Genomic DNA, 13866 nt, shown 5'->3' with positions numbered 1-13866 from the left:
TACAGCTAAAACATGGCAACGAGCGCTGAACCCCCCCCGAGATGCGTGCTTTTATCAGACACACACCAATCCAGGGTGCCAGACAATGCACTAAAAAGAGCCATTGAAATTCATAGCAAAAAGCCAGTTCATCAGTGAGCTTCGAATCAGCCCCAATTCCCACACAATTCTAATCTAATTAGGTACCTTTCATGTAAAGTGCTGATTACAAACACAACGAAACACATGTTTGGCTATCCAGGGATATCTGCCTCTCAGGACATTCTTGCATTCCCGGAACCTGTGCCGATATGTCCACTGCCCCTTCTGCATCACCAGAAGGGAAACAGCACAGCGGGTTTTTTTTGAACTGCCCCACTATACAGGCACTGTTGGATGCCTTGGAACATGAACATAAGGACAGTGTGCCCAGAACTTGCCTTTCATACCATTCGGTATTTTATGGATTATTTCCTGGGACCTACATCATTGGGACAATCCAGGAGGCCTGGAGCCTAATGAACTGCTTTAAGGATGCTATTTGGCTTTCCAGGAATTGCCTCATCTTGAAAAGGGAGAAGATGACCATCTAGGAGTATCGCAGGCTGATCCACAGCCTACTAAGAGACTATAACACCATTGACAGTCCTGAGGAAGAGGAAGATGATTAATTTTCTGTCTCCCTCTTCTCTTTCTCCCCCTATGTGTCTGTTTATTCAATGTAACACTGTTAAATTTGCCTGCTAATTCTACAGACAAGCCTGCTTGTCTTCCTCTTCATCATTGACTGTTAGCAATGGAGCACTCGTCTTTGGGTGTATTAGACCCTACACTTATTAATGTAAATTCAGAAAAAAGCCTGCAAAGACTTATAGATTAATAAAAATGACCAAAGCAGATCTTCTATAAGGATGCATATTAGACCCTACACTTATTAGTGCAACTTCAGAAAAATACAGTTTAATCACTCCCTAAACAAGCTAACAATGGGCTTGTTAGAGTAATGGCAGAAACACACATCAGTGCCAGGAAAGATTACTGGTGCAAGATGGAATTGTCCTTGGGCCCTCCCACCCACCCATATGTTGGATCTTACAAAGGACTACAGCGAGCTGCCTGGTTGCTCTGTCGATTAGTAACGGCTCAAACACATGGCAGTTCATAGCACATTATAGAAACATTGCCACACAGCAGTGGCAGAAAAGAAAAGTGGTGCAAGCTGGAATTGTCCTTGGGCCCTCCCACCCTTATGTTGGATCTTAAAAAGGACATGCACACTTTAACAAACCAAGCACTTCAGCAACAAGGGCTGCCACTTTTGTGGCCGAAGTGCTTGGTTTGTTTGGGCCCCACGAAACCAGCTATCAATGCCCTAAAGGCATGATAGACCAACAGTGCTGTGAAATTAATTCTACACTGTCAAGATGTTGTCATCATCATCTTCAGCATCATCCCCACCCTCATCAGTGTGTACATTATCATCACAGACTATTAATTCATCTACGCTGGAATCCGCCATAAGAGAAGTGTCAGTTCTAGGATGTATTTGCCGGTAAAGGCCTTCCTTGTGGAAGATGTAGTTCATTTTGATGAACATCATCTTTTCCACATTTTTAGGAAGTAATCTCCTACGTCGATCACTGACAAGGTTCCCAGCTGTGCTGAAAACTCTTTCTGAGTACACACTGGAGGGTGGGCAGCTTAGGTATTGCAAAGCAAGTTTGTACATGGGTTTCCAAATGGCTTGTTTTCCTCCCAGTATGGAAAGGGACTGTCTGACATTTTTATTTCAATTAACTCTTGAAAATAATCCTCCACCATCCTTTGCAGAAAATACAGCTTTTTTATAAGGGGGTATATGAGACCCCAAACACATTGTAGTGCAAATTCATAAAAATGCAGTTTAATCCCTGCTAGGCCCTCCCTAAAAAATACAGTGCTATATTAGAATTTCAGCACTCACAAAATACATTTTTTTTAGAAGGGGGTATATGAAACCCCAAACACTTTGTAGTGCAAATTCAGAAAAATACAGTGCTGTCTTAGGAGTTCAGCACTCAGACAATTCAGCTTTTTTATAAGGGGGTATATAACAACCTAAACACTTTGTAGTGCAAATTCAGAAAAATCTAGTGCTATTAGGATTTCAGCACTCAGAAATACAGCTTTTTAGAAGGGGGAAAATATGACACCCCAAACACTTTGTAGTGCAAAATCAGAAAAATACACACCCTCCTTTTTCTACTCCCATCACTTTGCCTGCTCTACTGTGACCTAACCCTTCTCTGTCCCTCTCTCAAATGGCGCTAGATCGCCGTGGAGGCGGGTATTTATTGATTCCAAAACTCGCGAGATCCAACGATGTCACGATGACATTTTGCCTCGTTTTGGAATCCGAATAGGCGCGGGAGTGCCGAGCCGACTCGGCTCGGTACTCGGATCCCCGAAGTTCGGGTGGGTTTCAAGGAAACCGAGCCCGCCCATCTCTATCCAGCACTAAGATTTACATATCTATGGCTTTTGAGAACTGAATTTGAACATATGACTCTTTGTAGCTTGTCCATTTTGGGTCCTAAAGTATATAGAACAGATTCCACATCAACTATTTCCAACAATGTATATATCAGTTATTTATGAGATAGTTTATGATTTCATTCTGTTGGAGAATATCTTGTAGCTACGGTGCACCGGTTAATAATAAATTGTGATTTTTGTGTATAGATTATATACAAGGCAGCACAGTAGATGTGGTCTACTTAGATTTTGCAAAGGCCTTAGAGAATAGGGAACAGAGATTTGTGATAAATGGAATATTTTCTAACTGGTCAAAAGTTTTAAGTAGAGTACCTCAAGGTTCCATGCTGGGGCCACTTCTTTTTAATATATTTATTAATGACCTTGGTGATGGTTTAGAGAGTAAAGTTTCTATTTTTGCAGATGACACTAAACTCTGTAAGGTAAAAAAAAATCTGAGCAAGATGTAGCTTCTCTACAGAGGAACTTAAATAAACTGGAGCATTGGGCAGCCAAATGGAATATGAGGTTTGACATAGATAAATGTAAGGTTATGCATTTAGGGATCAAAAACAAGAAAGAAATCTATATATTAAATGGAATTAATTTAGGAGATTCTATAATGGAAAAGGATTTGGGAATGCTCGTAGACAGTAGATTTAGCAATAGTGCTCAATGTCAAGCAGCAGCTGCAAGGGCAAATAAAGTATTGGCATGCATAAAAACGGGCATAGATGCAAGGGAAGACAGTGTAATTTTGCCACTGTATAAATCGTTGGTAAGACCTCATCTTGAATATGCAGTACAGTTCTGGGCACCACTCTATAAAAAAGATAATGTGGAACTTGAAAGGGTTCAGAGAAGGGCGACAAAATTGATAAAGGTTATGGAGTCATTAATTTATGAGGAAAGGTTAGCCAGTTTAAATTCACTGCCAGGGAATGTTGTGATGGCAGATTCAATAGATATGTTTAAGAAATGGTTAGACAATTTTTTTAGCAGAAAAGTGTATCCAGGGATACGACCGTTAATCAAAATGAAGGATAGTAGTTGATATAGGGTAAAAATAGAACTGCAATACTGGGTCTGGGGAAATTTTTACAATTGGAACAGTTTGGCGGTTGGATCAATTTCAAATATAAGTGCAGGATCGCAGGAGATCCAAATAGGTTGAACTCGATGGACTGGTGTCTTTTTTCAACCTCATCAACTATGTTACTATGTATTATTTAGAATTTATATGTTTAAATACATATTTTAAATTATTTCTCCACGCTTAATTGTGACAAATCGTTTGCGCTGTTATGGTCTTTTTTTATTAGGACTTCTTACAGGGTCCTTCAAAGTAGCAGGATTTGACACACTTACTTTAAGGTTGATACTTTGTGCCATGAGGAATTTCTTTTTCATATACTTTATTATTTTTTAAAGTAAAGATATGACAGTTGATGATCATTACTGCCATGTCTTCAGTATTTTAGCAAAAAAAACAATAATGATAATAATTAAATAAATAATTTTTAAAAGCCTTCATGCCCCTACCACCTAAATTAAGTAATCAAAACTAGTACTCTAACTTGGGCATGTTACCAATAAAGTAGGAAGCAACATGTTTTGGTTCCTGCAGAAAGCGACAACCAGAACCAGGTTATGACAGGTTGAGCTGTCCACATTATGACAGGGAGACTCAAAGTGTGGAGTCATCCTGCTATAATGTGAACCTGACCAAGCCAGGTCACCATGGAATGGAATTCCTGGGGTGGAAAATGGAGCCCACAAAAACAACCCTTTAGGGCAAACCAACCCTTTGCTAAAAGGTACTGGAGCTCTTCCTGACACCCTGTGGGGGGGTGTACACCGAGATAATAGTGGTCCATTAAACAATTATTAAGCATTGTTGTGGAACTACAAGCCCAGTATGCCCCAGCAGTGATAGACTGCTTTGTCATGCTAGCCCTTGTAGAACTACAAGCATTAGCACATTCATGGCTGCCAGTAGCTGCCATAGCATACTGAAGCTTGTGAGACTACAGGGCCAGCAGAAACATGTAGTTCCACAACTGTAACTAATAGTAAAATAAAAACATACAACCATAAACCAAAAGTATTCTAGTTAAAATAAACACTCCTAAAAAGCCATTTTAACTATTTATTATTAATTTAAATCCATATGTAATCTTCTTTCTTCGGTCTTGAAGTAGTCCAATTGGAATAATAAATCCATAAGCCCATGACAAGACTTACACCTAGCTAACTTTAATGGAAGGACTTGTAGAAATACATTTCCTGAGATGTTATACTGGTGTACTAGAAATTAGAAATATTTCCTTGTTATTATTGTGATTCCATTCTCATAAGGTATAGATAGAGAAATTTCTTCTTGACATATGTCGAGGTTCTGCATCCCCGAAACACAGTGAATGCACCAGATGACAAGCACAAACTCCACCCACTAGATTATATTACAATGGCAGTGTGGCTCCGTTAAAGGTGAATGGCAAGGATGACACCCAAGTGACATGTGCAGTGGGCTTTCAAAATTCTAGCTTGTTTTGATAAAGGTGTAAAAAATAGATTTCTGAGGGTAAGCTACAATTCTTTTATAAAACATATTGACATTTTTTACTATTGTTTTGAAACTGCTGTCTCTATTTAGCTTATCAATCAATAGTTAGTACAATATAGATTCGAAAACGCCAATTTGACATATGTCAATAGAGACAAATATTTCTGCTCCTATACCAATGCTGAATTTTGACACCTAAAAAAGTCTAAGGTGCTTTCTATAAGACAGGGAAACTATATTTCCAAATCACTGCTGTTTGTCCCCATGGAAGCTTCAGATATTTGTCATTTTCTGGCTGGTAAACTATGGGACTCAACATTCCATTGTAGCATCCGCCATAAACTACATCTTAATTCGTCCATTTTACTTCAATTTCACAGACAGAGGAGAATAGGCTACCAGTTTGGTTCCCTGTTAGCAACATTCTCTATTAAGTGTCTATTGTAACAATGGTCCCAGACTGAAATGATCAGAACCTTCCTTCTAATATATTTCATTAAAAACTGATCTACCATGTCTCTGTTTACTGTATAATGAATGGTTTCCTTTTTCCCTTGTCAAAGCTCTACATTTTAAAGAACCTCTTCTCCTTTCTTAGCCTAGCATACATATGCTTGCAGTGTGTTTAATCACATTTCATTAGGCATACATTAAACAGAACACACCAGAATAGAACCAGAACACTTGTTAAAGTGTAAGTTTCCAATTCAGTCAATTGCATTCTCTTTTAACAATGTTATGTGCATAACTCTTACTGTCCACTTGCTTACTTGTTATAACTATTTTAGTCTTCTCCTGGATATAGACCTAAATAGTAAATGAACTCAAGATCTCATGGTAAAAATGGTATGTCTCTATTATACCATGTTTTCTGCTTTATGAAATGGATAACCATTCAGTTGTGCTTATTGTTCTCCTAAGCTAAGTCATTCTAACTCATAAGTCTTCGAACATTTATACTTCCAGTAAGTTTGGATACCTTAAGAACATTCTTGGTCTTCATCTTATATCTCACCTATTATTGCACTTATAGTCAACTTTTTTTGCACATCAATCATTGGTTTCTTCACTAGGTGAAATATCTTAACTTTTTTTTGTCATACCTTGAAAAATAACCATTAATAAATCACGCCCATACAATAATCTCTACTAAACACCATACTGCATTAATTTTTCTTGATAGTTGGATAGTCAATACTTTTTGTTGCCTACTCATCTAGAATCCAGAAATGTGTTACAATAAGCATGGATTTATGCAGAGAATATGTGCTTTCAGCTTTAACATACAATACAGTAAAATGCGCTGTGCGCCATGCAAAAGGTTAAGAAAATAGGTCTTAAGAAAATAAGTTTTAGGCCATATTTTGGTACAAAAAGTTTATTTAGTAACAGGTTTGTAAACATTTGAGGTAAATTAACATTTACATCAACTTGTCCTTACAGAATTTAATACACAAGGCACTTCTTTAAAGACAGCACTTTAAACAATGTTGCTGCTTTGTTTGTTATTACATGTCCCTGACTGCCCAGAAAAAATGTTTCCTTTTATTATAAGGTTTTGTAATGAATAGACAAACATATTTTAGGCAACAATAAACCTCTTTGTAAGCTTTCAGCTGCAACACATACCTTTATTTGTAAATCAAGGTATGTTTTCCAAAATACAGTATTCATAGAAATTATGCAGATGGGCTGAGTAGCAGAAATAATGTACCATTCTTTTACTATAATATTTTTCCCATGCATTCGAAATATATGGTTGTGTTATTGAAGATAATATTCTCTTCTTCCAATTTGCAATTGAGGAAAGACATTGGAGATAAAATAGTTTTCTTTCGTCCTCATGTTATAAAATGCTTTACTACTTTAAAAATACGTTCCTTGATGTTTTGGAAGTGTTTGACTGATTACATTAAATTGAGGCTTTGTATAAATAATCAATATCTTACTTTATGCTGATATCAAGATATCTATGAAAAAAAATGTAGAATTTATACACCATGTTTTACATTAAACAGCTAAAATCCTGCAGGAAGTCTTTGATTAATCTCAATTTTTTTATTAACCTGTGTTGCTCTTAATCTAGAAAATATTGGATATATGTTGTATTATATTTGTCATGTTGCTATGAAGGTGCAAATTAACAAAATAAAAAATAAGGAAATAAATGAAGTAATTTAAAAATATTTAATGGACAACATTTTGGGGACTGATGCCAAATAAATTTATTTATTTATTTTAACTCATGATCTAGATTTTTCTTTTCTTTTTTTTTCTTTTTAATGTATAACCCTATTCTGTTTTAAGCATAACTTGTCAGATAAAGTAAGTTGGTTTGCAGTGAGCTTCATTAAAACAACAATTTCAAAATTAAATAAACACTTTTATTAATTTGGAAATAAGCTAGACAAAATGTTGTTAGTCCTAATGCAAGTCATGTAGTCCCCAAAATCTAAACCATTAAACAAATCACTACCTCTAATTATTTTGGGTCTAATTTAGTATTCATCTAAATAACCTGATTTTCCAAAATGACAAAAAAAACATATAGCAAAAAATGGTAACATGACACATATAATAGCTTAAACCAACAGAGGGAAGATGGTGCAACAAATGTGTTTCAGAAATTATGCTTAAAATGTACTGTCTTACGCCTGTGTTTTCTTAAGACATTTGCTTTTAGGGTCAACACATTTTAAGGAAATATTGTTACATTTATCATACCAATGTAAACTTAAAAATCTGCATTTTGTCCAAATGTGCAATTAAGAATTCAAATAGATGAATGTAAACTTCAAGAAACCAAAGTTACAAATATATTGCACACATTTCACAATAAAAAAAATTGGTGCAAATAAAGCAAGAACAGTTGAAAAATAAAGCCTTAATAGCTGTAGGGATTTGACAAAAAAGTCAATTTTAGCTTTAAATTAAAAAGGACCAATATTTTTCCATGTATCATATGTTTCAACAGTTTTCTGGTCCTAGTAATATTTTTGGAAAATAAAAAAGACGTATACCTATATATATTTCTTTTAAATGAAAATATTTAATTTACCATGTCAATGAAGTTAAAGTAGATTGATGAAAGTTCTTTTTGTAATTATAATGTTACTATAATGAAATATATTCACAAAATGTCAACTTATTTTGTAAATATATTCCAAACTGATAATGAAGACAGGTTCATTGAGAAAGTATTGCACAAACTGATCAAAATTAGTTATGCAGTTCTAGTAAATGGGTATGTAAGTATATCATTGAAATTTTATGGAGCTGAAAGCAGACCTTTATTTGGCAGCAGATTTCCAAAAAACACTTTTGTGTATTGAAATGTGTGAAAAAAAGTCAAATCATAAATAAATATCTTCATAAAAAAGTAAATCATAACATGCCTTCAACTATAAACTACTGGGAACATAACAATACTGCTTTACTGATAATTTTCAAAGTGCAACTCTTTCTATACTTTGGAATTTTAAAACAATTCAACATTTGCTCTAAGTAGGTTGAAATCTTCAAACAGCCCACCTGTTCACACAATCAGAATTTCCTATTGTTCTGAGATTCTTACTTAAAAGTAACTTCAGCTACCATTGTGTATTAAAGACAATTGACCTGAAAACATGACAATAATTTCTATCCAATGGCAATGATCTATCCTGAAAAAAAAAACATTTCTGGTTTATTGTAACATTATTTGATTGCTCAGATAGAAAACATCCACTTTTTTTCAGTATAGCAACGTATATGTGTGTGTGTATATATATATATATATATATATATATATACATATATATATATATATATGTAGATATATTTTATATTTAACTAATTGCTACAAGTTAACTAAAAATATTAGTCTTCTATTTTGTAATACAAGTACCATTGGTAATGATATTTAGTCAGCAGTATTCTGCCACAATGATCTTTAGAGTTCTAGAAGACATTTTGCGGCCATTATATGAGCTAAGACATCATTTTCAGAGTTGGAGGGTGTTTACTGTGGCAGAAGATTTATGAATGTAGACCCCATTTTTTGCAGAGTCTACATGTAATGTTTAACATAATCATTAATATAGTTTTAAATATTGTTTCATGTTGCTGTTACTGAATCATACTAAACTGACAACATACAATCTGTGAGTTGTAGATTTCCTATTACTGATAAAAAATGATTAATGCCGCCAAATGAAAGACTATTAGAGAAAATAACACAGTGGATTCATGTAAGTACATCCAACCACTTTGGTTATCTGATATTCCTTGAGATTCGTTACATTTCATGCAACTTTGTAATTTCCACATTTGAAAATAGGTGCATACAGTAGATTGTGTTTATGTAGCTTAAATTATATTGTTTCCTCACACACACAATAACAATTTGCCCAGCTTTAATTTATTGAAAAAATCGTTTTCATTTTGGCTGGTTGTTTTTTTTAATTCTTTTCAAAATGTTTTCTTAATAATAATAGATATTATTAAACAACCACTATTTCTCAAATAACTACTGCTACAGTGGAGGAAAATAAGCATATTTTAAAGACAGAATGTCAAAACAGAGCAACTTTTCTATACAGTGAATGATATGAATATTTTGAAAAAAAATATATAAAATGTGCATTTTAGGATGTGCATATTCTGTATGTAAACATGTTGCCATTTCAACAGTGATTGGATACATTCCATCAGATAACAATAAGTACAAAAATCAGAAACATCTCTGGAAGAAAACATCAGTAGATTGTTAAATTCACCACTGTATTAAGAAAGAGAAAAATTATTACTGACTATATAAAATTAGGGACATTTGTCATAATATAACATTTTTACAGTGGGTTCTCACAAAACTGCATTACCATTTTGGAAATCCATGCCCCCTATATATTGATAAACAAAACAAATTTATTTATTTTTTATAGTGGACTATGTGAAGTTCTGGTACATGGTGTTACTCTGTAATTTTAGGTCTGACTAAAACCAATTGGAGTTATTTATTAACTATACAAGCATTACAACAGCCTGGCAAATTTGGGTTTGCTTCCAAAACCCAATTAGGATAAAGCTATTTTTTTAAACATATATACGACCTGCTAAACTGGAGTAAAATTTACACCTTCAGTAAATGCTCACCAATGTGCAAAGATTCATATCGCTCAGCTGTCCTCAAACTCCCCCACTGATACAATTCAGTATATAGTTTGACTTTAAATTAAGTTTAAAATATAAATTACAGTGAACTGCAAATTGGGAGAACAGTGATGTGAAATTACAATTTGCGTCAATTTGCAGTGAAGACTTTACCAGTAACTGCAATTAAAAATTGCTGCTGTAAATGGCTCAAAGCTTCAAATTTTTGTGCATTTTTTTTGTGATTCTTGTTTCTATAACAATATATATATACACCTTGCTGAATCTGTGTTCCCCTCCATCCTATTCAATCAGGTGTGGTGAGGAAAAAACAGCCCTTTTTAATATTTTTCCCCTCACCTGATTGGGCAGGACGTGGGCAAACTTGGATCTGCCAAAAGCTTATTTTACTGCTATTGAACATGTATTAAAATGATAAAATATATACAGAGTAATATGAGATGTAGCAAGAGGTGATCTGTGGAAGCTCCCTGAAATTTTACAAATTCTGCTGTTACATTAAAAATGAATGTTGATTTGTTATTATATTTTGTTCTTGTTCCTTCAAGTGCCAATCAAATGACATTATTATCAGTATGTCCAGCTGCATGAATTTCTGCCTTAAAGTGAATTTGTCACACAAAATAATACTCAGCAAAAATATTTCTATGTGATGCTAGATATGTTGTAAAAACAATTTACATGTAGAAATATAATTACAAAACATAACTTTAAAATGTAGAATGTATTTACAAGAATTGCTAATTTTATTAATAGAACATTTCTGTTAAGTTCAGGTAGGGTCACATACCTTGCTAAAATATATGATTTTTAACAATGACCTCTAGGTCATTGATGTGGGTTTGGATAGGCAAGAAATCTGGTTCTTGGCAGAATATCTATTTGCACACTGGAGTGACCATATATGTTGCTATTTTCATGGCAGGTAAAAGTACATAAACAAAAACATTGTTTGATCATATATATATCACACAAATGGTCATCAGATAAATGACAGTACAGTTAAAGCATGTTTACATAGCACACTATTTTTTGTCATGTACTTATTATCACTTTGTTAAGGGGACTACATTTTTATAAATTTATAATTCACCTTTCTAGTCAGTGGTGTTTACTGATGATCATAATACAGTATTGTTATGTATTAAAATCCCTTAGTATAGGCTAAGAATGTAGTGATGGCATTTTGTATTCTTTCTGTACAGCACATTACTTGCACTTTTAGTACATACCCATCTCAGTGTTTAGTCTTCAGTTCTTTCCTTGTTCACTCCTTCATGAAAGCATTTAGGGGGGTAAAAAACACTGAGTATTTATTTATATTTTTATTGCAGTTATAAAAACTAAAAGTTCTAATGTCTAATTCATCTAAAAAAATAACAAACTTCTATCTACAACTCACAGTGTGCAATAACAGCAAGCTTGGAATTTGGGATAACAAGCTTAATAGCTTTCTTCGCCACTTTATTAATCTAGCTCTCTCTTTTACTTAGATTCATATGTTACATAGTATTGACTTGTTAAAATCCAATCAATGGCAGAGGTGACTGAAGCAGGCACCACTATCACTCAATGGGTTAACAGAATATGTTTCATTTTTTTTTAATGTATTTCTTCCTTTTTGTATACACAGCGAATTCTTCCGCTGATTTATTAGGTTCTCTATGTGTTGCTAGCTCCACTGCTACACGGCTAAGTCATCTGACCTAGCTCTGCTACTGCTGGACTTGCTAGCCCTGCTGAGCCTTCTCGTGTCTATCAACACTGGTGGCTGATGCATCTCTACGGTGGTAGTGGCTGGTTTCTCATCTACTTCTGCTTTTGTGTTGCTTCCACTTCCTGCCACGACTGGTCCCACAACCTCCTCGCTCCCTCCCTCATTTCTTACACTGCTTGGAGCAGAAGTAGTTGCACTGCAAGCACTAGCACTGCTTGATCCAGGCTTTCTTTCCCGCTCCACTGCCAGGTTGGTCCAGTTCTGTTCACTGGCTAACGAATGGTGATCAAGGCGGCCACTGAAGTAGGATGGGTCAAGAGGTTCTTCTGCAAGTGATGCCATTTTGAAATCAGAGAGGGGGGACCTAGCATAGACATGTTGCATGGTTGGGGCAGAAGCTGCATCAGCATAATACGGTGGGAAAGCCATGCTCGGTAGGGCAGTTCGCGGGAGTGGACTAGGAGGATCTGCTTTATTGCAAGCAGGGTCAGGTAAATATCTGTTAGTCATGCCCTGCTTGAGTTTCTTCCACCCCAAGTGATATATCTCTAACATGTTCAGCAAAAGAGACACGCAAGCCACTACAAGCATAAATATGATGAAAATTGTCTTTTCCGTCGGCCTGGAAATGAAACAGTCCACAGTGTTGGGGCAAGGCCAACGGTTGCAACGGTAAAGGGGCTTAAGCTCAAAACCATACAGGAAATACTGTCCTACAATAAAGCCAATCTCAAACAGAGTCTTGAAAATAATGTTGAAGACGTAAGTGCGGAGGAGGGCACCTCCTATTCTGATTTTTCCCCTTTCATCTCTGATTGGGGGTTTCTCTTTTTTCTCACCTCCCTTTTTTAGGAGAAGCTCCTTCTCATCATTACCTTTAATGCACTTCTTTAGCTCCTCCGCCTTCTCTTTTTTCTTTTCTTCCATCCGCACAATGTGCAGGACGTGGCCCAGATAGATGAGTGTGGGAGTGGACACGAAAATAATCTGGAGCACCCAGAACCTAATATGAGAAATGGGGAAGGCTTTGTCATAGCAGACATTCTCACAACCTGGTTGCTGGGTGTTGCAAGTAAAGTCAGACTGCTCATCGCCCCAGACTTCTTCTGCTGCTGCTCCTAAAACCAAGATCCGGAAGATAAATAATACGGTCAACCAGACCTTTCCGATGACAGTGGAGTGTTCTTGTGCATTTTCTAATAGTCTTCCCAGAAAACTCCAGTCACCCATTGTTTCTGATTTCTAACCTGAAAAGTTAACACGTAATCATTAGTATGGTGTTAATGATGACATAATCGTACAAAAGGACACAGCCACTCAAGTCACAAAGTTATGGTTATAATTAATGAATGAATATATTAATGTTACTTAATAAAGAAACTTCTATGAAGCATTAGAGGTTGTGTCTTGCAAGTTAACTAAAGTGATACAAACTCATTTGCTTCATTGTCTAATGACATAAAAAGAATATTATCAGTATATATACTGTGTTTCAACAAACTGAGGCTTCAATCTTGACAATTTTAACAAAAATAATTTCAAATTCTGAAATGGATACAAGAAATTGTAAATAATTAAGAACCAGGGAATAATAAAAACGGTATCTGTTACTCTTATACCATTGGATGCACCTTAATAACGATGGTTACTTTAATCATATTGTTCTTATTACCATTGTTAATTTGTAGTGTACCACAAAACTCTGCAGAGCCGGACAGTCAGAGTTACAAATCATGCAAAATATAATCACACATGAAAAGAGAATAGACAGGTTTGATAAAGGAGGTGCAGATGTGAGATGAGGTAGAGGGGACCCTGCTCGTGAGACTTTACAGTCTAGAGCACAAATATCTGCATTAAAACTTCCCCAAAAATCCAGCAAATTAAAAATAGGCTATTGTACATAAATGTGCTCTTAACTTCCAATACAGTCATGGCA

The 13866-nt window shown here is 35.3% G+C and overlaps 1 protein-coding gene and 1 long non-coding RNA gene across 2 annotated transcripts in view; one reads left to right on the top strand and one right to left on the bottom strand.

Annotated features, from left to right (window-relative positions):
* Nucleotides 1-13866, top strand: part of LOC142140894 (uncharacterized) — a 78320-nt gene that overhangs the window by 36680 nt on the left and 27774 nt on the right. The window lies entirely within an intron of this gene.
* Nucleotides 10993-13866, bottom strand: part of GJA3 (gap junction protein alpha 3) — a 36327-nt gene continuing 33453 nt past the window's right edge. Inside the window, exon 2 of the mRNA XM_075198868.1 lies at nucleotides 10993-13174. Coding sequence (XP_075054969.1) covers nucleotides 11895-13157 — 1263 coding nt within the window. The 5' untranslated portion in view covers nucleotides 13158-13174 and the 3' untranslated portion in view covers nucleotides 10993-11894. The remainder of the gene's footprint in view (nucleotides 13175-13866) is intronic.

The sequence above is a fragment of the Mixophyes fleayi genome, chromosome 2 (genome assembly GCF_038048845.1).
Source record: "Mixophyes fleayi isolate aMixFle1 chromosome 2, aMixFle1.hap1, whole genome shotgun sequence".
Taxonomy (NCBI): domain Eukaryota; kingdom Metazoa; phylum Chordata; class Amphibia; order Anura; family Limnodynastidae; genus Mixophyes; species Mixophyes fleayi.
The sequence above is the reverse complement of the archived record's forward strand: the minus strand, read 5'-3'. Positions and strand labels throughout refer to the sequence as shown.